This window comes from Danio aesculapii, chromosome 5 (genome assembly GCF_903798145.1).
Source record: "Danio aesculapii chromosome 5, fDanAes4.1, whole genome shotgun sequence".
In the NCBI taxonomy this organism is placed as follows: Eukaryota; Metazoa; Chordata; class Actinopteri; order Cypriniformes; family Danionidae; genus Danio; species Danio aesculapii.
Genome location: NC_079439.1, coordinates 67,174,920 through 67,200,069, shown reverse-complemented (window position 1 = coordinate 67,200,069; position 25,150 = coordinate 67,174,920). Strand labels below are relative to the sequence as shown.

At 35.1% G+C, this 25,150-nt stretch overlaps 1 protein-coding gene across 2 annotated transcripts; it reads right to left on the bottom strand.

Annotated features, from left to right (window-relative positions):
- Nucleotides 1-559: 559 nt before the first annotated feature.
- zgc:114041 (uncharacterized protein LOC574425 homolog) lies at nucleotides 560-23,271 on the bottom strand. Of its 2 annotated transcripts, XM_056458753.1 has the most exons (6): nucleotides 23,160-23,271; nucleotides 12,105-12,313; nucleotides 9,763-9,906; nucleotides 6,302-7,072; nucleotides 4,094-4,277; nucleotides 560-2,014 (listed from the first exon to the last, which is right to left on the bottom strand). In XM_056458753.1, the coding sequence occupies exons 2-5, from the start codon at nucleotides 12,304-12,306 to the stop codon at nucleotides 4,102-4,104; spliced, it is 1,293 nt and encodes a 430-aa protein (XP_056314728.1). In that variant the 5' UTR covers nucleotides 12,307-12,313; nucleotides 23,160-23,271; the 3' UTR covers nucleotides 560-2,014; nucleotides 4,094-4,101. The 2 variants fall into 2 exon arrangements, with proteins under 2 accessions (XP_056314728.1, XP_056314727.1); XM_056458752.1 differs by having other exon boundaries at nucleotides 560-4,277.
- Nucleotides 23,272-25,150: the final 1,879 nt, after the last annotated feature.

Here is a 25,150-nt window from a genome sequence, read left to right as displayed (position 1 = left end):
GGGTCACCACAGCGGAAGGAACCGCCAACTTATCCAGCATACGTTTTACACAGTGGATGCCCTTTCAGCTGCAACCCAGTACTGGGAAACACCCATACACCCACTCTCATTCACACACAATTTAGTTTATCGGCCAATTTAGTTTATTTAAGTCACCTATAGCGCATGTCTTTGGACTTGTGGGGGAAACCGGAGCACTCGGAGAAAACCCACACCAACACGGGGACAACATGCAAACTCCACACAGAAATGCCAACTGACCCAGCCGGGACTCAAACCAGCGACCTTCTTGCTGTGAGGTGACAGTGCTTACCACTGAGCCACTGTGTCACCAAAATGGTAATCAATCAGACAAATATAGGCTCTTATATATATATATATATATATATATATATATATATATATATATATATATATATATGAATAAAATATAGCAACATAATAAAAAGCGTAGCTAAGTGTCATATTTAAAATTTGATGGTGCTTATTAACTATTGCCTACATTAAACTGAAATGTCAAAAGTGACAACAAGTGGCAGGCCACAAACTGGACTGAAACTTGAAGGTGAACAACTGGCCTTTATTTCACTCACAGTTCCTATTAACCCCTGCTATACAGCAAGTTATACTGTTAATACAGTTCAAATGGAAAATCTAAACGAATTATTCCTGATTGTCACCTGCAATTAAGGCAAACGTCAAGATCTGACCAAAAAAAAATATCAAAAATACAGAATCAAAAATAAAGAATCAAACGATCTCTGCAAAATAATGCACAACAATTCAGCTCACAATGTCTTTCTCTCTTGATCTTTGGATAGAGCATGTGTTTGGAGAACCAATAAAAGCCCATAATACACAAGTTAGGTGTATTTTGTAATACAAATGTTATGCAAGTGTCTACAAATTTAAGAGACACCATTTGATAATGAAATCAGACATGATATTAGGCTTTTCATAAACCTACAAAATATTTTGCTCCCTATTAGTTCAGTTCACAGAAGGATTTAGTAGAATGTAATGCTATTTTGAGGTTAAAAGTATAGCAAATTTTTCGTAAAAACCCATCTGCTGGCATAAAGATGGATTTCAACATTTCTAAGGCACCTCCGTGATTACAAAATTAATGTATTCATATAATGTACTCCTTTTTAGACTAAACGCTACTAAAATCTGTGAGCTAATCGTACAATTTAGTGGCCTTCAAAAATATTCGCCATTTCTATTAGTTAGTAATTAGTTTTAAAATAAAAATAAACTTTAACAGCTAAATATATCTATATTTTAGCTATTTATCCTTCATTATAGTTCAATAAATTACTTCAAACTTGAATCCATTACTGGAATACATCAGTTAAAAATCAATAAATTAATAAAAAGTAAACATTATCAAATCAAATGCTAAAATGAAAACAGAAAATGTCAAAATATACGGACTTAACTTAAAGGAGAGTCCTTACCCCAGGTGGAGGAGTTCAAGTATCTTGGGGTTTTGTTCACGAGTGAGGGAAGGATGGAACGTGTGATCGACAGGCAGATTGGTGCAGCGGCAGCAGTAATGCAGCCGATGTATCTGTCCATTGTGGTAAAGAAAGAACAGAGCCGAAAGGCAAAGCTCTCGATTTACCAGTCAATCTACGTTGCTTCTCTCACCTATGGTCATGAGCTTTGGGTCTTTCCTGAAAGGACAAGATCTCAGATACGACTGACCGAAATAAGCTTCCTTCGCAGGGTGGCAGGGCGCACCCTTATAGATAGTAGGAGCCGCTGCTCCTCCACATCGAGAGAAGACAGCTGAGGTGGCTTGGGCTTCTGTTTTGGATGCCTCCTGTACGCCTACCTATGGAGGTGTTCCAGGCATGTCCCACCAGGAGGAGGCTTCGGGGAAGACCCAGGACGCACTGGAGGGACTTTGTCTCTCGGGTGGCCTGGGAACGCCTCAGGATTCCCACGGAGGAGCTGGAGGAATGTCTGGGGAGAGGGAAGTCTGGGGTTCTCTCCTGAAACTGCTTCCCTGTGACCAGTCCCGGAAAAGCGGATGAAAATGAATGAATTACTATATGAGTAACATTAAAATAACACTGTAAACAATATATAAAAACTATATGTGAGATTTAATTCACTTACAAGTGGACTTTTTAACAAAAATGTTTGATAAAAATACAATTATTTCATTTGAAATAAAAATTATAAATCACCTCGAGGTCAGTGACCACAGAAGTGATGAGCTTTACAGATGGCACTATTTGGAGCCACTGTACGTAACTTTTATTCAATCTGAAACATCAATCCTCTGATTCTAAATAAATTATATATTTCTTGTAGATACTATCAAATAAAATCACTGAACGATTGTTCTGTAATACAATCGTCAACACAGGATCTGTGGAAATATGTGCTTGAGCCTCCATTTTAGTCAAATCGCAAAAACATACCTGTTTGACTGTAGTTAATATGTAAAATGAACACTAGAGGGCAGTATGACAACAACTTTTGTTCGTTTTTACATTAATTATATTTACAGGGACATATTATCAACAAATGAACAATTGTTTTCATTCAGTTCTTTGCACGACATTAAATAAATACCACAAAACAACTTAATGATGTCTACTATTTGTAATGGAATATGTTTGGGCATTATGGTGGCACAGTGGGTAGCACAATCGCCTCACAGCAAGAAGGTCACTGGTTTGAGCCCTAGCTGGGTTAGTTACCACCTCTATGTGGAGTTTGCATGTTCTCCTCGTGTTGGCTTGGGTTTCCTCCAGGTGCTCCGGTTTCCCCTACAGTACAAAGACATGCGCTAAAGGTGAATTGGGTAAGCTAAATTGGCTGTAGTGTATGTGTGTGAATGAAAGAGTGTATGGATGTTTCCCAGTGATGGGTTGTGGCTGGAAGGGCATCAGCTGCATAAAAAACAGATAAGTTGGCGGTTCATTCCACTGTGGCAGCCCCTGATTAATAAAGGGACTAAGCTGAAAAGAAAATGAATGAATGTTTGCCTCAATCTCCATATGGACTAATTTTCTGGCTTGGTCAGTTTGCTCTGTAGCTCACCTTGTACATTGTTTAATTATAGCTGCGTCTCATTTTAGAGGCTGCATCCTCCGAAAGATACATTCAAAGAGCGCTGCGTTATCGTGCCATGACGAAGGCGGTCTTATTAAAAAAGATAATAATAATTCAAAGGCTCCTTCAAATGCAGCCTCCAAATGCGTCCTTCATTTCTCAGGTAATAAAGAATACAACTTTTGAATCCTTCGCGACCTCGAACATCCCAAGATTTATTGCACGCTGGACGTTTTTAAAAGAAAACTGGATTACAGTTTTGAATGTATGAACTAGTTTCCTTTTTACTTGGATATTTAAACATGTAAAAAAAAACATGCTAACAAAATGTATGAAATGTCTTACTAAAAAGTGATATTCTAGACAGTTTACATTTTTATGTGTACATGTATGGATCAAAGGAAAAACATTTCCAGTTTTTGTAAACCTTCCTTTGTCTTCAAATAGCGTCATATAAGTTTTAAAATCACTTGGAGAAAAAGACATTACAGATTTTATTGCTGCTTATTAACAGCGGCTGTTATGATAGCTAGGTGTCAAGATCTGTCCCGTGTAGGCTAGATCGTCTCATTTCGTCACAGCTTGTATTAGAAACACACTACAAAATGTACGCCAAGTAATGCAGTTTAGCTTCGTAATAAAGTAGACAGCGCCCTCTAGTGGATTTGTCATCTTAAACGTACAACAAAACCTACCCGGAGCAATGTATTTCACGTTTCGCAAATAAATAGGCTGAAGCATGTATTTCCCAATGAGCCTGGGTTGATTATTGGTCTGTAATATCTTGATAATGAAATAATGAATGGCTCCTTGAATGAATTAATGAGTGAAATCAGGCAGATCTCACTGTTTGTGATCAATCTTGAAAAGAAATCCAGTGACGTTATGGGGTGAGAATTGAGGTAATTAAATCTCTGTTGCTTTTATTGAAAGATTAAAAACTGGTTCTAATAAAATATGGCTTTAAATAGACAAAACTTCATATAATGAAATAATAAAACACTGGTAAAAAATATAAAACCCTGGGTTTTAAACGTCTGCTTTGTGATCTGTAGTCTCAGTGCATGGATCTTGAAGTGTTTCCTGGAGCTTCTTCTTCTCCACCAGCCGGTCCACGAGCAACACGAAACACCCAGACAGGACCAGACAGATGCCAGACAAGTAGAAAGCAGCACCGAAGTTGTGAGTCCAGTCCACCAGCCAGCCTGAGATACAGATACGCAAGAGAAACATGAGACGGTAAACAGAGAGCCAATGGGAACACAGAAAACACCTGCTGTGGGCCGCGTCTCTATATCATCCTCACTAAAACACACCCTAAATAAACCCTGTCTGTTACTGTACCCTCAGTTAAAGCACTGACATGTACTGTAGCGCACTACTGTGTTTGTGGTGACCTGCGTGAACCAGAAGTCGCTGAGACTTTTATTTTAGTATGTCAATGTACTTGTAACTGAAATGGTATATTGAGTTTCTTTTTGAGCATCATTACCTCATTGTAAACTAACGGTTAAGAATAATTGTCGTGACGATAAATCGTCACATTTTATCGTCAACAGGGAAGGACCGCCACTCACTATAAAAAAAAAAAACTGCAGGGTTCCACAAAATTTCTTCATGTTGTCCTAACACAAATCAATTATGTTAACTTGATAGTTTAAAAATTAAGTAGATTGAACTTAAAACAATTCGGTTTTCACAAAAAAAAAACGTAAAAAAAATAAAATAAATTGTTTTACCTCATTTTAAATAAGTCGTTTGAACAAACATCAAAAGTCATTTTTTGAGTGCTCCAAACATGGAGGCAAATGCCAGACTTTGATTGAAGATTACTAAAACAATCACTTTTTTCAGTGGATTAATAGTTCAACTAATAGAATATCAATGTGTAGTAGGACAATTGAAATTGAAAATACTTCCAGCTTGAGATTCTTTGGGAATTCTGTTCCCCTCTCTCCTTTCCCCCATGCTTTCCTGTCGATCCACTACTGTCTTGTCATTTAAAGGCTGATTTAAACTTCCGTGTCGAGTGAGTGCCGTGACCCACGGTGCATGCCTTGTGCGTAGCCATGCATTTATATTTCTGCTTGCTGTTTGTGTTGCTCTGCAATAACACTTCCGAAGTCTATATATATATATATATATATATATATATATATATATATATATATATATATATATATATATATATATATATATATATATATATATATTTACAACAGTTTTGTCTGGTATAGGTCAAGTGGGTAAGCTAAGTTGTCCGTAGTGTATGTGTGTGAATGAGTGTGTATGGGTGTTTCCCAGTGATGTGTTGCAGCTGGAAGGGCATCCGCTTCGTAAAACATAGGCTGGATAAGTGGCTGGATTCTACTGTGGCGACCCCAGATTAATAAAGGGACTAAGCATGAATGAATGAATGAATGAATGAATGAGTTCTGTCTGGTTCTCGGATCTGATAAGTCCTTAGGGGAGAAAACTCAGCATTTTCTCAACGTAAGTTTTAAACTACAGCTGAACAAATCATTATAAAACTGGTAAGTGACATTCTAAGTCAATCTCTCTCTTTTGTATTTTGCAGTGCTGTATTTATACCGCATAATCTGGTAATGTTTGCTTTGCTTTGACTTTTTCGCGGTTAATTATTGTGATATCCTGATTGCAACAGAGAAATACTGGGAAATCTCTGTAGACTGATGGCATTTCACGCCTTTCAACCTTATAATCTTAAAGTGTCAGCAAAATCACCTGGTTTGTCACCACTTTAGACATTACGCTAGAGAATCATTCAAACACTAGCTCTAAAGTGACATTGGTGAACGGTTTCTGCTGTTCTGACGTCAGCTGCAGATGTGAATGAATTGCGGAAGAAAGTAGTTCCTCATAGAAAAGGGTTTTTTAGACTCTCTGTGTTTGATTTTCTTTTTTATATACACGATAATGCCATCGAACTGTTGTATAAACACAATATCACACTTGTAGCACTGCGTTATGGCTGTATATTGGCACTGCTTTTTCATAAATTTCATACAAGTGCAGCAATTAAATACAATTCTCCATCTCCTGGTCAACTATAACTCCAACTCAACATAGCACATCTTGCAATGTGACTATTGCGAATATGCACATTGCAATATCGATGCTGAAACGATATATTGTGCAGCCCTAATACGATGAAGGCAAATAATAATGACAGAATTCAATTTTTTTTTGCCAAAACACAAGCACTGACCTGCAGCGGGTGGACCCAGAAATCCTCCAATGCTCCGTAACAGCATGAAGAGGCCTAGAGCGCTGTCAAAACCCTCCAGTCCAACGATATCCACAATACTGGTCACATGAATGGCCACCACACAGCCAAACAAAATTCCATAGAGCGATGTAAATGCCAGTACGCTCCAGTAGCTGTACGCAATGGGCAGCAGAAGCAACACAACTCCCATAGCCGTCGCCACCATAGTCAACAGCTGGAGGTTTCGCAAAAGGCGCAAATTAGCCAGCCAACCACATCCCAGTCTGCCCAACAGGTCTGCCAATGACAGCACTGACAAAAGAGAGGCAGCCCAGTATTGATTCATACCTAAATTGTTGACATACGGCACCAGGAACAATGGTGGGATGAAAAAACCTGCTGCAGCCAAGATGGCGAACACAATATAAAGCAGCAGCTCAGGCCTCTGAATGAGAGAGCATTGGAAAGTGACTTTTTTTGATGTCCTGGTTTCCTCTTTTGAGTCGGTCATAGGTTTCCTGCAGGTTTGTGCAGGTTGGAGGGGCTTCATCAGAGCACCACAGACAATCAGATTAAGCTGGAGACCGCCGATGATCAGAAGAGCGCCCCGCCAGGTGTAGCTTTCAATGAGCCACTGGAAAAACGGGCTGAAGGCCATGCCGAAGACACACTCTCCAGAACTGGAGATGGCGCAGGCGATGGGACGCCAGCGTTTGAAATAGTGGTTGACCATGCTGTTCGCTGGAACCCAAGTAAACGAGACTCCCAGTCCTGTTTTAGACAAAGAAGAGAAATAATTCAAATTAATAAACTGATTGTTTGGTTAAATGTTTGGTGTTAAAATATTTCACCCAATACTGATTGTTTAGAGCAGGGCTGTCAAACTCATTTTCACTGAGTGTCACTTCAGCATTATGGTAGCCCTCAAAGGGCCGGTTTAAATGTTACTACTCCCAAAAACTATAGAATACACAAGACATGTCACTCATATAGTTTTGAATGGGGAAATCTGTAAAAATCAATATGGCGAATGAAGCCCTGCCTTCTAGTACAGGAGCCAATCATCAATCACTATAGTGTGATGTTTCTCCGGGGGAAAAGCTCGGCCAAATGTGTTTTTACGACAGTTTTTGGCATCAACAAACACACTGGAATCAATACTTGCTTCACAGACATAAGATATATATCCACAAAAACCTTGAAATATCAACTATTAAATGAACTACACTTGAAAACAAAAGTTTTTTTGGTTTTGTAATCTGTATAAAACTAACGCGAGGTACAGTCCGTCCTGTCAAACGCACATCACATGACAGCAACTACAAGAACGCCCACAAATTTGTAAACAAAGAGTCACTGTCATTTCTTTAGGAGATTCGCCATCAAGACCAAATTGTAAATAACTTCTGAAGAGCAACACAATCTGACGATGCATTATCCAGAGGATGATCATGTAAATGAAGTCGGTGTCGTGATCTCGTTCTTTTTGTTTTGATTTTGTTTGATTCGAACATTTAGAAACAAAAACTTATGAGACAGTTGTTGTTTAATTATATTCAGTGTTGCCAGATATAGCTGATATCTGCCAATATAATATAATCAGCCAATATAATCAATGTTGCCAGATATAGCTGACTTTTTCCAGTGTTACCACATTGGGCGGGTAAAAAAGTGGCATTGGCGGGTTGACAAAATTTGGGTGGTTTTGAAACGTAAATGTTATATGCAACTTATTCAACAAAACATAACTGTACGCTCCTACTCCATTTAGTTCGTAGTGACCAGTGCATAGCACAAACCACGTGGGCCCACCACGCAAGAGGAGGTGAAGGAAAGTGGTGTCAAAATCTGACTCCCCGGACAAATCTGACTCCCCCTCGAAACTCACAGCGCTTTATCTTGATTCTTTTATCGATCATTATTTTTTCGCAACTGACAGCAAGAACAAACATAGAAGCGTTGCCTGATTGACAAGCAGCACCTAATTGTTCAAAAGAATTTAATACATCAAAATGGGATGAATTTATACCCCATTTCAATAGTAAAACGTAACCTACTTTAATAGGTGGTGTACTCTACCCAGCAATAAGTGCAGTGTGTGGGTGAGGGGGGGGGGGGGGGGGGGGGGTGTTTCACTGTGATCAGGTTATGTTGTGGTTCTTTGACTACTGGTGTTGGTTAATTTGGATTTAAATAAATTAAACTTAATAAAAATATTAATCTAATATTTTGGGCAGTTTTTTGTGTGTTGGGGTGGGTTTTGGACAGCTTAAATTACCTGCAGGACAGTGGTGTAGTCGGGGCTCTACGCACGTATACTCAGTATGCCTACTTTTTTCCACTAGCTGTTTGGGTATTACGACTTCTAAGGATCAATAATTGCGTATACCCTTGGTATACTCACTTGTTTTGCTGATTAGACTTCCCCTTTAACTGTATACCAAATGTTTTTTTTTTACTCTCATCCTAATTTGTTGCAATTAGTGCATTTTTGTTTAAATTTTGCGCCATTCCCCGCCCCCTGACGACCACAGCAGCTGTGAGAAAATTGTGTGGGTTTTTCGAAGCTAACTGAATGATGTCTCGCTGAAACATTCAGGTAAAATTCTAAAACAGAATGGGTGGGTTGGGTGGGTAATAGTACACCATCTTTTTTTTAGGACTTCACCACTGCCGCAGGATGTTTTTCGCCTCACGTAATTTTTCTGCTCAAGTTGAATATCTTAAAAGAGGCATTGAAATGAGTTCTGGGCGTTCACGGCATATGCGACACCTAGTTTGCTTTGACTTTAAATGTAATTAACTTGCGTGAATACTTAAATTCGCATTTAGTGCGACTCACATGTTCTCACGGGCCACATAAAATGACATAGTGGGTTGAGTTTGACAGCCCTGGTTAGTGTTAAACCCACACCAAATGGTTTTGTGTATTATACACAAGTTATAATTGAGGTTGTGCTGTTGAATAATTACAAAAGTTTATTTTCTTATGTAGCACACCCAATTCATTACTTTACCTAAAGTAATAACTTTATTATTCATCCTGTAGCCATACTAAATTCTGTTTAATAATTTTTCACCATCATGTCTTTACAATCTGAGACCTTTGTTAATGTTTGAAACAAAAATTAAGATATTTTAGATGAAATCAATACATCATATATTACTTGAAAACATGCACCTTGATATGATGCAGAAAATAAAACATGCCGAACAAAGTCATTTGTACAGTTTTTCGGTCCACAAAAGTGTTCTTGCATCTTGTTGCAGTCTATGAAGGATAAGAAAGCTCTCGGATTTCATCTAAAATATCTTAATTTGTGTTCTGAAAGATGAACTCCGGGAATTGGAATGACATGAAGGCAAGTAATTAATAACAGAATTTTCATTTTTGAGTGAACTAACCCTTTAAATTCTCACAGAATATAGGGGTATGGGTATTATATTAAAACAAAGCTTACCTTGAATTACACCCACAGACAGATACATCCAAGGCAGACTGAGGCCCAAAGAGGAGATAATCATTCCTGAGGCAGCCAGAAGTCCTCCGATCATGATAACAGGCCGGTGGGACAGATGCATGCTGAGAGCACTGGCCAGAGGAGCTGAACAGACCCAAAATAATAATAATATTTAACAATAATTGTGGAACAACAACACTATTCATACATGCATATACCATATATTTAACAATATACTTAGTTTACATTTAAATGTGGACATAATATAGCTATACAACATTGTATATAGTAATAAACTTGGGCAACTATATATATATATATATATATATATATATATATATATATATATATATATATATATATATATATATATATATATATATATAGCAACTATTTACTTTTTAAAAATTCCTTTATTGTCTGTGATTTTGTACTGTGACTGTCATGAAACCACATTCCTCATATGTGTAAACATACCTGGCAATAGAAATCTTTCCAATTCTGATTCAAAACAACACCCTACGCTCTTAACACTGTCATTATGCGGGCTGATAATAATAGCGATATGTTTATTTCTATGCAGTTTCTTTTAAATCCACCTTTTTTCTACATCCCATGATGCATTGTCCTAATGTCCTCATCATTTACTCTCCCTCATGTGGTTTTATGCACCTTTATGCATTTATTTTTTCTGTAACGCAATAAAAGATATTTTGAAGAATGCTGGTTGCTTGCACACACCGACTTCTAGCAGGATATTACTTTGGAAGTCGATAGGTGCCAGATCATCAGCATTTTTCAAAATATCTTCTTTTGTGAAACTGTAAGGGGTTTTCAGTGAGTAAAGGGTGAGCAAATGATGACAGAATTTCAATTTTTTTGGTGAACTACAGCTTTAATTATGGGAGTAATTTCTGTTAGATGGTAAACAATCAGTTACATTAAAATCTGGGTCCAATGAGGTGTTATTCTCCTCACAGTTCATCCATTATATATGTGTGTGTATTATATATATTTTATATGTGTAATGTGTATGGAATACACGCAACCAGAAAAACAAAAACTACATTATTTTGTTACATAGATATTTAAATTTATATATAATTTGCATCATATGCATTTTGTATCTAAATCTAAATAGACATTTTCTCAAATATATGCAAGCATGTGTGCATTTATAATAAAAATAATAAATACACACATCACACAGACACTACCTGACAAAAGTCTTGTCGTCGATCCCAGTTAAATAATAATAATAATAATAATAATAATAGGTCAAGTTATTACAAATCATCTGGAAAAGAGGCAGAAGGTAGATTTATCGGATGAATCATCTGTTGAACTGCATCCCAATCATCACATACTGCAGAAGACCTCAATCACTCAAGTCTGATGAAGGAATAATCATGGTTTGGGGTTACATTCAGTATGGGGGGTGTGAGAGATCTGCAGAGTGAACGGCAACATCAACAGCCTGAGGTATCAAGACGTTTGTGCTGCCCATTACATTACAAACCACAGGAGAGGGCAAATTCTTCAGCAGGATAGCGCTCAAGGTGCTCCAGGATTGGCCAGCCCAGTCATCAGATATGAACATTATTGAGCATGTCTGGGGTAAGAAGAAGGAGGAGGAATTGAAGATGAATCCAAAGAATCTCAACAAATTCTGGGATTCCTTTCTTTGCCATTCCAGATGACTTTATTAATAAGTGATTTGAGTCATTGCAGAGATGTATGGATGCAGTCCTCCAAGCTCATGATGGAGTCATACACAATATATATTCCTTTTCCACTGCACCATGACTTTATATTCTATACTGGACATTATTTCTGTTAAGTGACAAGACTTTTGTCTTAGTAAAGTCAGACCTTACTGTCCAAATAAATAATTAAAAATCAAGGCATGATCATATTTTATTTTGGTGAAATACCGGTAAGCGTAATCTAGAGGCCTTTGCCTTTTAGATAAGCCACTTCTGATACCAAATGATCAACTAGAAGTCAAGTTATTATTTGTTGTTGCTTAAACTTTGATAGGCGACAAGACTTTTGTCAGGTAGTGTATTTTATATCAAAACAAACTTTTATTTTACATGCGATTAATCATGATCAAACTGTGCCAATCATTGATATAATAAATGTATTGTACATTGTTTGTACATATCAGTAAATACATTAATTAACATTAACTAATACAACCTTACCATAATGTCTTTGCATTTTATGACTTAGACTTGTTATTATTTTTTTGCTTTCAAATTTTTCTCTTTTCTTTGTGTTTGTTTAATTCTTGCAAAAATCAAAGAAATAAACCATACAGAAAAGAAGACACTCCTTACATCCCAGGTGAAACACAGCAATGGTGGTGGAGGTCATCAATGAGGTAGTGCTGGTGAGGACGCTGTAGTAGTTTTGGAGTTCGAGGAAAAACAAGCCAAAGTTTTTCAGCACCGCCGCGGTGAGACCCATAATGAAGAAAGCCGATGCAACCACAACCCAGCCATAACCACCATCCGGTGGGTCTCTGGAGCGCCTCGACATTCTCAATCTGCAAAATAACAGCACAGACTACTATTGTAGTTCTATAAATACAAACTAACATGTAAATTAAGGGTCTTGTGAAATCTTTTGATTCATTCACTCATTCATTTTCCTTGAGCTTGGTCCCTTATTTACCAGGGGTCGCCACAGCGGAATGAACCACCAACTATTACAGCATATGTTTTAAGCAGCGGATGCCCTTCAAGCCAGTACTAGAAAACGCCCATACACACTCACATTCACACACACTCATTCACTAAGATTTATTTTACCCAATTCACTTATAGCGCATATTTATGTACTGTGGGGGAAACCAGAGCACCGGAGGAAACCCACAACAACACGGGGAGAACAGGCAAACTCCACTCAGAAATGCCAACTGACCCAGCCAGGACTCAAACCAGCAACCTCCTTGCTGTAAGGTGAGAGTGCTAACCACTGAGCTGCCAGGACAGAGTTGCTTCTCCTCTTTTTAACCACAGCCAATAGCGTTTCGTTTTTTTTATCACAGCTCTGGCAGCTCAAGCGCATCAAATAAAAGGCACCTAGAAGGGGGCGGAGCATTTCAGATACTAGAGAGCATTTAATTGGTCAATATTTAAAAACTGAAGCATGAGGGGATGTGAAAAAAATGGATCCATTAAGCCAGACGTGTTAAACTGCAAGCTTTGGGTGTTTTTGTCATGTTTTCGGAGCACACGGTGTTCTATTAGCTAATATATAAACTCGCATACGAAAACATCTCTTTTTATTTTAATTTCATGTGACCTTTAAGAGATAGTTTCACCCCAAAATTTTCTTTCTTTCTTTCTTTTTTCTTTCTTTCCTTCTCTTTCTTTCTTTCTTTCGTTCTTTTTCTTTCTTTCTTTCTCTCTCTCTCACCTCTCTCTTTCTTTCTCTCTCTCTTTCTTTCTTTCTTTCTTTCCTTCTCTCTCTTTCTTTCTTTCTTTCCTTCTCTTTCTTTCGTTCTTTCTTTCTCTCTCTCACCTCTCTCTTTCTTTCTCTCTCACTTTCTTTCTTTCTCTCTCTCTTTCTTTCTTTACTTCTCTTTCTTTCCTTCTCTCTCTTTCTTTCTTTCGTTCTTTCTTTCTTTCTCTTTCTTTTTTTCCCTCTTTTTTTCTTTCTCTCTCTTTCCCTTTCTTTCTTTCCCTCTTTCTTTCTTTCTTTCTTTTGTTTCTTTCTTTCTTACTTTCTCTCTCTCTTTCTTTCTTTCTTTCTCTTTCCCTCTTTCTTTTTCTCTTTTTTTCTTTCTTTCTTTCTTACTTTCTCTCTTCTTTCTTTCTTTCCCTCTTTCTTTTTTCTTTCTTTCTTTCTCTTTCTTTCTTTCATCTCTTTCTTTTTTTCTTTCTTTTTCTCTCTCTCTTTCTTTCTTTCTTTCCCTCTTTCTTTATTTCTTTCTTTCTTTTCTTTCTCTTTCTTTCTTTCATCTCTTTCTTTTTTTTCTTTCTTTTTCTCTCTCTCTTTCTTTCTTTCTTTCTTTCCCTCTTTCTTTATTTCTATCTCTTTCTTTCTTTCTTTCTTTCTTCCTTTCTCTCTTTCTTTTTCTCTCTTCCTCTTTCTTTCTTTCTTTCTTTCTTTCCTTCTCTTTCTTTCGTTCTTTCTTTCTTTCTTTCTCTCTCTCACCTCTCTCTTTCTTTCTCTCTCACTTTCTTTCTTTCTCTCTCTCTTTCTTTCTTTCCTTCTCTTTCTTTCTTTCTTTCTTTCTTTCTTCCTTCTCTCTCTCTTTCTTTCTTTCGTTCTTTCTTTCTTTCTCTTTCTTTTTTTCCCTCTTTTTTTCTTTCTCTCTCTTTACCTTTCTTTCTTTCCCTCTTTCTTTCTTTCTTTCTTTCTTTTTGTTTCTTTCTTTCTTACTTTCTCTCTCTCTTTCTTTCTTTCTTTCTCTTTCCCTCTTTCTTTTTCTCTTTTTTTCTTTCTTTCTTTCTTTTTGTTTCTTTCTTTCTTTCTTACTTTCTCTCTTTCTTTCTTTCTTTCCCTCTTTCTTTATTTCTTTCTTTCTCTTTCTTTCTTTCATCTCTTTCTTTTTTTCTTTCTTTTTCTCTCTCTCTTTCTTTCTTTCTTTCCCTCTTTCTTTATTTCTTTCTTTCTTTCTTTTCTTTCTCTTTCTTTCTTTCATCTCTTTCTTTTTTTTTTCTTTTCTTTTTCTCTCTCTCTCTCTTTCTTTCTTTCTTTCTTTCTTTCTTTATTTCTATCTCTTTCTTTTTCTTTCTTTCTTTCTTTCTTTCTTTCCTTTCTCTCTTTCTTTTTCTCTCTTCCTCTTTCTTTCTTTCTTTCTTTCTTTCCTTCTCTTTCTTTCGTTCTTTCTTTCTTTCTTTCTCTCTCTCTTTCTTTCTCTCTCACTTTCTTTCTTTCTTTCTCTCTCTCTTTCTTTCTTTCCTTCTCTTTCTTTCTTTCTTTCTTTCTTTCCTTCTCTCTCTCTTTCTTTCGTTCTTTCTTTCTTTCTCTTTCTTTTTTTCCCTCTTTTTTTCTTTCTCTCTCTTTCCCTTTCTTTCTTTCCCTCTTTCTTTCTTTCTTTCTTTTTGTTTCTTTCTTTCTTACTTTCTCTCTCTCTTTCTTTCTTTCTTTCTCTTTCCCTCTTTCTTTTTCTCTTTTTTTCTTTCTTTCTTTCTTTTTGTTTCTTTCTTTCTTTCTTACTTTCTCTCTTTCTTTCTTTTTTTCTTTCTTTCTTTATTTCTTTCTTTTTCTCTCTCTCTTTCTTTCCCTCTTTCTTTCTTTCTTTCTTTCTTTTCTTTCTCTTTCTTTCTTTCATCTCTTTCTTTCATCTCTTTCTTTTTCTCTCTCTCTTTCTTTCTTTCTTTTCCTCTTTCTTTATTTCTATCTCTTTCTTTTTCTTTCTTTCTTTCTTTCTTTCTTTCTCTTTCCTTTCTCTCTTTCTTTTTTTCTTTCTTTTTCTCTCTTCCTCTTTCTTTCTTCCTTTATTTCTTTCTCTCTCCTTTCTTTCTTTCTTTTTCCCTCTTTCTTTCTTTCTTTCCTTCTTTCTCTTTCTTCCTTTATTTCTTTCTCTCTCCTTTCTTTCTTTCTTTTTCCCTCTTTCTTTCTTTCTTTCCTTCTTTCTCTTTCTTTCTTTCCAGAGTCTATGGTTATATTCAGTGTTGGGCAGTAGCTACTAGCTTAACTACATTTCTCATAGCGGTAACGTCCCTACTTTATAAATTAAGTAACTTTTCTGTAGCAAAGCTATTATTTTAAGCAAGAAGCGCAGTAGCGCCCGCACAAGTGACACCACTGCCATTCACAGAGCTGTGAAGCCGGTGTCTGGCCAATGAAAGTAAATCCATTTAATAGCAATAATGACGAGTTCTTCTTCTTCGTGTTTTGATGGTCGAAAAACAAACTTTTTGGTGTGTTATTACCACTGCTCACTCCGGTCGGTGATGTCAGCAATCAATCTTAAACCAACATGGGGAGAACATACAAACTCCACACAGAAATGCCAACTGACCCAGCTGAGGCTCGAACCAGCAACATCCTTGCTGTGAGGTGATTGTGCTACCCACTGCACCTCTGTGACCCCCAATTATTGTGTCTTTTGTCTTTAATACATTTAACTGAAGATAGGACTCCTCACACCACCTGGACCATGACCTGTTTCATTATCATAAAGTTGACTGACAATGACAGTATCATCTGCATAATAATGGTTCTATTCCCACCTACTCTGGCACATATTTGTGTAAAGGATGTATAACAAAGGTGAAAGAACTTTATCAGATAAGCATCCATTCACTCTAACACTTTGTGTTTGATTAGTTAAGTCCAGCCCACCAGGTTACTACTAAGGCCAAACTGTTCAAGCAGTCTACTAATTAAAATTTGAGGTTGAATTGTGTTAAAAGCAGAAGAAAAGTCTGGCATGGGAACCATTTTTCCAAATGTTTAAAAAGGGGTCTGAATACTTTTCGTACCCACTGTACATCTGTACGGATTTATTTCTTATAACTGTTTATTATTTTACTGATGATCCCACTCTTTTCAATAATATTTGCTATGAACTCGGATTGCTTGACACTCAATCCAATCTAGCAGACAAATATAAAAAAAGCTATCGACCGCATTAAGAATCACAAACAAAATGAATATAAAAGGAACAATGGATGGGTCACAATGGAAATATTAAGCAAGTGCCAGAAATCATGCGATCTTGTGCGTCAACACGACCCACAATGCCTGATCCACTGCTGCGATGAGTGCCCGAGCCAGGCCTTCATTCCCATTGAGTCAACAGCAGACCAGCATACTCATATTACAGCACAGTTCATTACAGCCCAGTGTCCTACACTTGTTTTCTCACAGTGTGATGTAATAAAACAGCAAATAAACCCTATGACCTCAAAACATATGACTCGCTACATTTCTTACTCTCTGCACATATTTTTTCTGTATATTTTTTCTGCACATATTTATATTTTATTATATCAATCTTGAATTAAATTGTTTGTTTTTGTCATTTATTTATTTATTTTATTTTTTTTATTCATTCATTAGACCAAATATTCAAATTAGCATGGTAAACAATATAGGGACCTTATCACAAGTTGTTCAAAAATGAAGGAATGTGTGAATATAAAATCAACTTTACCTCAAATCAGTCTTATTATCACAGTTGGGTAAACACAAATACACTGAAAATAACATACAATAGTTTAAATCATTTAAAAAAGCTAATATTTGATGTACATTTTAAAATGTGTTTAGTTTACTCTTCATTTATTTATTTATTTATTATTTGAGTTTGTTTTTTTAGTACATCAAGTTAAAGTAGGCTAAATCATTAAGAATGCTTCCATATCAGTGAGCTCAAGTAATACATGTTATTTACATTGATTGTTGTTGTTGTTGTTGTTGTCATTAGAAAAAGAGTATTTACGAATATGATGGTCGTTTTTACTACTGTACCTAATTGGGGTAAATTTTTACATTCGCACATTCAGACTCTCCTTGATAATATAATTAAAGTAAATTATTATTTGCAAAATCTAAATAGTGAAATCACATTAGCAGACCAAATATTCAAAATACTGTGGTAAACAATTTAGAGATTATGTCACAAATAAAAATGAATGAATGTGTGAATATAAAACTTGACCTCATATCAATGTTGGGTAAACACAAATACACTGAAAATAACGTGTTAAAGTTGAATCATTTACCAAAAAAAAAAGAAGAAGCTAATCTAAAATTTAGTGTACATTTTAAAATGTGTTTAAATAAATAAAATTAAATTTTAAAGTAGGCTAAATCAATAAAAATTAAATGCTTCCATGTCAGTAAACTCAGATAATATACGTTATTTACAATAATCCTGATTCTTGTTGTTGTTGTTCTCAGGACCAGAGTATTGACGGATATCAAGGTCGTTTTTACTACCTAATTGGGATAAAGTTTTATATTCGCACATTCAGACTCTCCTTTATAATATAATTTAAGAAAGCTATTATTTGCTAATTCTAAATAGTGTATTCTTATAAGCAACCAATGACTATCAAAGAACAACACTGTTCACAGACAAATAAATAATGTTAAAGTTGTTTAACGATTTCAGACCAAATATTCAAAATATTCAAGCATGGTAAACAATATAGGGACTGTATCACAAGTTGTCACTGTTTTAAAAATGAATGAATGTGCGAATATAAAACCAACTTTACCTTGAATCAATGTTGGGTAAACACACACACTGAAAATAACGTTTTAAAGATAATATTTAGCTAATATTAAATTCAGGGTACATTTTAACATGTATTTAGCAACATAAAAAACACTTGTATTCTCCTGGATCACGGATGTTAGCGTTTTGCCCTGTGAGAGTCTGAAATTTCATTGATAATGGTCTTAAAAAGGTTTTAAAAGTCTTAAATTGGATATGATGAAACCTGCAGAAACCCTGTTTTTACACAGACATTTAAAAAGAACATATTAGAGCAGTAATCACAATACAGTCAAACCGTGATATTTTTATCCAAGGTTATGATACCGTCAGAATCTTATACCGGCCCATGCCTAACTGAGGTACAGAAATTTAACATTTAAAGGTAAAATAACATGCATGGAGCATTCGTTGTATAAGTAAACACAATCATTCTTTGTTAAAGTGGCAAACTTTATATATTTTTTGAGCCCAAATGGTTTACATTCGCCTGTAATCTTCAGGGGTCTCATGTACGAAGACTTGCGTTGAAATCATATTAAAACGTTGCGTACGCACAAAGCTGTAAATGTGCGTACGCAATAAAAAATTCAAGGAAAACCCCTCCCTACCTCCTCCCCCTAATAAATATGGTAATGACTCTACTTGGACAAAACCAAATGAAAAGCAATGGCAAAGGTAAATAAAAAGAGAAACTTTGAACAGAATGTGAATTGGAGGTGCTCCTATCAGAGGCAGACCGGAGAAAAATGGTGTTATTTGCAAGCTTGTCCTCCGGAGTTAATAACAAAAGAAAAAAATAGAGTGGGAGAGTTTAGCTGACATGGTTGGGTCTGAACATCGCACTGTGAGTAATTTAAAAAAGAAATGGTCTGATGTAAAGGTGTAAAATTTTGTAGCGTCTATAGCGGCCTAGCTCGTTAAGCGCATGGCAACATGTTTTGACATGTTCGATCATGGACTCGGTTCGAAATTCGAACCCAACGTCTGATGAACTCATTCTTTTTTCCTCCACTACATATCAGATTTTGCCTACTCTTCATCACGAGGAAGACATGCATATTATTTGCTCATTTATTGAATGGAAATATTTCTGATTCATCCAAATTCGTCTTCAGATGGCGCCTTTATTGGATTGTGCATGCAGTCGATCGCTCCGATTACGTTGGGAAAACTGGTGATCGCTGCAAATTGCGCTTTAATTTTTGGCTGGTCAACTGCATGGTATGGAAATCTTATAAATCTGTTAGACATGCGGATGATGCCGTCCCATACAGCTGCCATTGCACGGCTCGAAGATACTTTGTAGTGTGCAATTTAACATAATTGCCTCTAGGAGTCGCCAATGGAAATAACAAACACACACAAGAAATGCACGTACACCAGACATGAAGTTGGCGTAAATCAACGCACGTTCTCACGTCCATTTCATCGTTAGTAAATCCAAACGCGAGCGTGAACTCTGGCGTACACAAAGTATTTGTGCGTACGCAGCGTTGATACATGAGGCCCCAGGTCTTGAAAACACATCGGAATAATAAAAACTTTCACACTATTATATTAGGGTTAAACTTTGCAATTAAATCATGTGCTCTGAACAGTGGGTCTTGCGATGTAACTATTGTGGATTTGCACATTGCGATATCGATGCTGAAACCATATATTGTGCAGCCCAAGAGGTGGGATCCATTGTTGTTGTACATGGGTTTAAACATAACCTCCATACTCATTAGACTGAGGTAAAGTTGGTTTTATATTCGCACATTCAGACTTTCTCCTTAATAATATCATTTCAGAAAAGTATTTATGCAATTTCTAAATAGTGAAATCATATTAGTGGTCAATGACTATCAAAATATATCATTGTTCATGGGCAATTAAATAGTGCCAATGTTGTTTTGAAGTCATACTTGCATGCGATTTCAGACCGAATATTCAAAGTACCACAGTAAACAATATACGGAGACTTTACCTCAATCCAGGGGCGTAGCAACCGGGGGGAAAATGTCCCTCTCAGTTTTAGAGACAGACCATTTAGAAACAGGGGATTAATAATTATATGAACGTATAATCTCATACAGCACCCCCCCCCCCCCCCCCCACTTTTAAAATGTCCGCTACGCCCCTGCCTCAATCAGAGGGTTGATTTAATGAGGTCAGATCTTGTGAAGGTTTGTGGTGTATGAATATGTAATATCCCTCATTTTATTACCCCTCTCCCCCTTTTTTTTATTAAGTTTAATTAATTTTGTTTATTTAACTATTAATATTATTACAATATCTTTTTCTCCCCCCTTGTTCTCTTCACTTGTTTGTTGTTGTATCTGTACTGCCAGAAAATTTCATAAATACAGAATTTTAAAAAGCATTTGGTTGGTAGTCTTTATTATTTATTTTTAATTTTAGTTGTTTAAGCACATCAAGTAAAAGTAGACTAAATTAATTAATTGAGGTAAAGTTGGTTTATATTTGCACATTTGTTCATTTTTGAACTGTGCCAACTTCTTTATATTGTTTACCAAGCTACTTTAAATATTGGGTCAGAAATTGCATGCCAGTATGACTTCAAAACAACATCAGCACTGTTTAATTGACTGTAAACAATGTACTTTGATAGTCATTGGTTGCTAATATGGTTTCACTATTTAGATTTCGCAAAGAATACTTCTCTAAGACTATGTTAATAACTAAAAAGTTGGAATGTGTGAATACAAAACCAACTTCACCTCAATAATTAATAAAAATGTTTCCATGGCAGTAAGCTCAAATATGTTAACGTTATTGACAATAACCCTGCCTGTTGTTACTCTTGTTCTCAGGACCAGAGAATACAAATATCAAGGTTGTTTTTTTTACTACTGCACCTATACGTAAACCAAAACTGACAGTCCAAAATTCAAAATTGAAGTAAAAAGCGTGAAGAAGCACGGTCTCCTTCATATACCTGCTTTTCCTCAACATTAAACAAACTATATTATATATTTAATGGCAGCGTCAGTTGAAAGATAAATATTGCTGCTGTTTTGAAAGGGAATCTCCCGCCGATGATTAAGTATGTACGTTCATTTGTTTTAAAATAAAGCCCTGCATGGTGTATGAATATGCAATATCTTTAATTTTATTGACACCCCTTTTTTATTTTTAAATTTTGTTTAATTTAATTTGGTTTTATTTAACTATTATTATTATTATTACAATATCTTTTTCTCCCCCTTGTTCTGTTCACTTGTTTGTTGTTGTATCTGTATTGCCTGAAAATTTAATAAATACATTATTAAAAAAACATGTATTTGGTTGGTAGTCTTTATTTATATCTTTAATTTTAGTTGTTGTTTAAGTACATCAAGTTAAAGTAGACTAAATTAATTAATTGAGGTAAAGTTGGTTTATATTAGCATATTCGTTCCTTTTTGAACTGTGATAACTTCTTTATATTGTTTACCAAGCTACTTTGAATATTGGGTCTGAAATTGCATGCAAGTATGACTTCAAAACAACATCAGCACTATTTAATTGACTGTAAACAATGTACTTTGATAGTCATTGGCTGCTAATATGATTTCACTGTCCAGATTTTGCAAAAAAATACTTTTCTGAGATTATATTATTAAAGAGAAAGTCAAAATGTGTGAATTTAAAATCAACTTTAGCTCAATAGTTAATAAAAATGTTTCCATAGCAGTAAGCTCAAATACGTTAACGTTATTTACAATTATCCAGACTGATGTTATTCTTGTTCTCAGGACCAGAGGATACAAATATCAAGGTTTACTACTCTACTATACCTACAGTATACCGAAATTGACAGTACAAAATTTGCAGTTGAAGTAAAAAGTGTTAACTGTTGCTGCGGTTTTGAAAGGGAATCTTCTGCCGGTGATTAAGTGTGTACATCCTTTCGTTGTTTTAAAATAAAGCCCTGCACTATACAAGGTGTATGCATATGCAATATCTCTAATTTAATTGACATCTCTTATTTTATTTAAAAAATTTGTTTAATTTAATTTTGTTTTATTTACCTATTATTATTATTATTATTATTATTATTATTATCATCATCATTACAATTTCTTTTCCTCCCCCCTTGTTCTGTTCACTTGTTTGTTGTTGTATCTGTATTGCCTGAACTTTTATTAAATAGATAATAAAAAACATGTATTTGGTTGGTATAGTCTCTTCATTTATTTATTTATTTATATTTTTCATTTTAGTTAAGCTAAAATCAAGCTAAAGTAGACTAAATTAATAAAAATGTTTCCACGGCAGTAAGCTCAAATACATTAATGTTATTTACAATAACCCTGACTGATGTTATTTTTGTTCTCGGGACCAGAGAATACACATATCAATGTCGTTTTTACAACTCTACAGTATACCGAAACTGACAGTCCAAAATTCAGAATTAAAGTAAAATGTGCGAAAGTATATCTGTATCGCCTGGAAATTTAATACGTATATCATCAAAAAAAATTATATAAAACTTGTATTTGGTTTAAATAGTCTTTATTTATTTATCTATCTTTAATTTTAGTTGTGGTTTAAGTACATCAAGTTAAAGTATACTAATAAATTGAGGTAAAGTTGGTTTTATATACCCACATTTGTTTATTTTTTAATTGTGACAACTTCTTTATATTGTTTACCAAGCTACTTTGAACATTTGGTCTGAAATTGAATGCCAGTATGACTTTAAAACAGCATTAGCATTATTTGATTGACTATAAACAATGTACTTTGATAGTCATTGGCTGCTAATATGATTTCACGGTTTAGACAGGGAATACTTTTCTGAGATTATATTACTAACGAGAAAGTTGGATTGTGTGAATTTAAAACCAACTTTAGCTCAATAATTCATAAAAATGTTTCCATGGCAGTAAGCTCAAATACGTTAAGTTACAACAACCCAGACTGTTGTTATTCTTGTCCTCAGGACCAGAGCATACAAATATCAAGGTCGTTTTTACTACTCTAGTATACCGAAATTGACAGTCCAAAATTCGGAATTGAATTAAAAAGTGTGAACAACCACGGTTTCCTCCATATACCTGCGTTTATTCAACATTATACTAACTATCTTACAAATTGTATGGCAGTGTAAGTTTATTGTTAACCGTTGTTGCGGTTTTGAAAGGGAATCTTCCGCCGGTGAGTATGTACGTCCTTTCGTTGTTTTAAAATAAAGCCCTGCATCTATGTAAAGTCTTACCAGAGGTGTGAGTGCGAGCACACTGTTGTCTTGTCCTGTTCTCCTTTAGGTCCTCCTCATGTTTATGGTCCTAGCACAATAGTAGCCGCAAACTGTGATGATGCAGCCACTGATAAAGCAGAGAGCTATTTATAAACTCACCGACCCTGGCCACGCCTCCTCCTATGGCAAGCCGAATGAACATTAAATTCATGATCAATTTCACTTCGATATCAAAGATTATTTTATGGAAAACCGATGGATGATACTATTAATATTTTAAGGAAAACAGCAAAAGTAGTTCCAGGCAGGTTTTGACTGCTTAAGCTAGAGTTTCATATCATTACGCCTACGGATTTTCACAGTCAAATACGGGGTTGTTGCTAAAAGGGATACAGCAGGAAGTTAAAGATATTTACATGTATGTATAAAAATATGTTTGATTAACGTCTACCGCAACCTTAAAACCAACCCTTTCAGCAATATATAAATAATAATTATTGTTGTACAGTGTGTAAAAACAGTAATTATACTGTGTATTTATTAAATTACCCATTAAATTGTATTTTATTAACGTCTAACCACACCCCAACCCTAAACTCAACATCACATCAATGTAAAAATAATAATTATTGTTGTACAGTGTGTAAAAACAGTAATTAGATTGAGTATTAATCGTATTATTTATTAAATTACCCATTCAATTGTATTTTATTAAGCTTCCCCACACCCCAACCCTAAACCTACCCTTCACAGCAATGTAAAACTATTATTACTGTTATACAGTGTGTAAAAACAGTAATTATACTGTGTATTTATTAAATTACCCATTAAAATGTATTTTATTAAGGCCTACCCACACCCTAAACCTACCCCTCACAGCAATGTAAAAATAATAATTACTGTTGTACAGTGTGTAAAAACAGTAATTATACGGTCTATTTAATAAATTACCCATTAAAATGTATTTTATTAACATCTAACAACACCCAAACCCTAAACCCAACCATCACATCAATGTAAAAATAAAGATTATTGTTGTACAGTGTGTAAAAACTGTAATTATACTAAGTATTAATTGTATTATTTATTAAATTACTCATTAAATTGTATTTTTATTAACATATACCCCTACCGCAACCTTAAACCCAACCATCACATCAATGTAAAAAAATAACAATTATTGTTGTACAGTGTGTAAAAACAGTAAATACACAGAGTAATTTATCGTATTATTTATTAAATTATCTATTAAATTGTATTTTATTAATGCCTACCCACACCCCAACCCTAAACCTACCCCTCACAGCAATGTAAAACTCGTATTACTGTTATACAGTGTAAAACAGTAATTATACTGTCTATTTATTAAATTACCCATTAAAATGTATTTTATTGGCGTCTAACCACACCCCAACCCTAAACCCAACTATCACATTAATGTAAAATAATAATTATTGTTGCACTGTGTAGAAAAACCGTAATTATATTGAGTAATAATCGTATTATTTATTAAATTACCCATTCAATTGTAATTTATTAAAGCTTACCCACACCCCAACCCTAAACCTACCCTTCACAGCAATGTAAAACTATTATTACTGTTATACAGTGTGTAAAAACAGTAATTATACTGTGTATTTATTAAATTACCCATTAAAATGTATTTTATTAAGGCCTACCCACACCCCAACCCTAAACCTACCCCTCACAGCAATGTAAAAATAATGATTACTGTTGTACAGTGTTTAAAAACAGTAATTATACTGTCTATTTATTAAATTACCCATTAAATTGTATTTTATTAACATCTACCCCTACCGCAACCTTAAACCCAACCATCACAGCAATGTAAAAATAACAATTATTGTTTTACAGTGTGTAAAACAGTAAATATACAGAGTATTAATCGTATTATTTATTAAATTACCCATTAACTTGTATTTTAATAATGCCTACCCACACCTGAACCCTAAACCCAACCATCACATCAATGTAAAAATAATAATTAC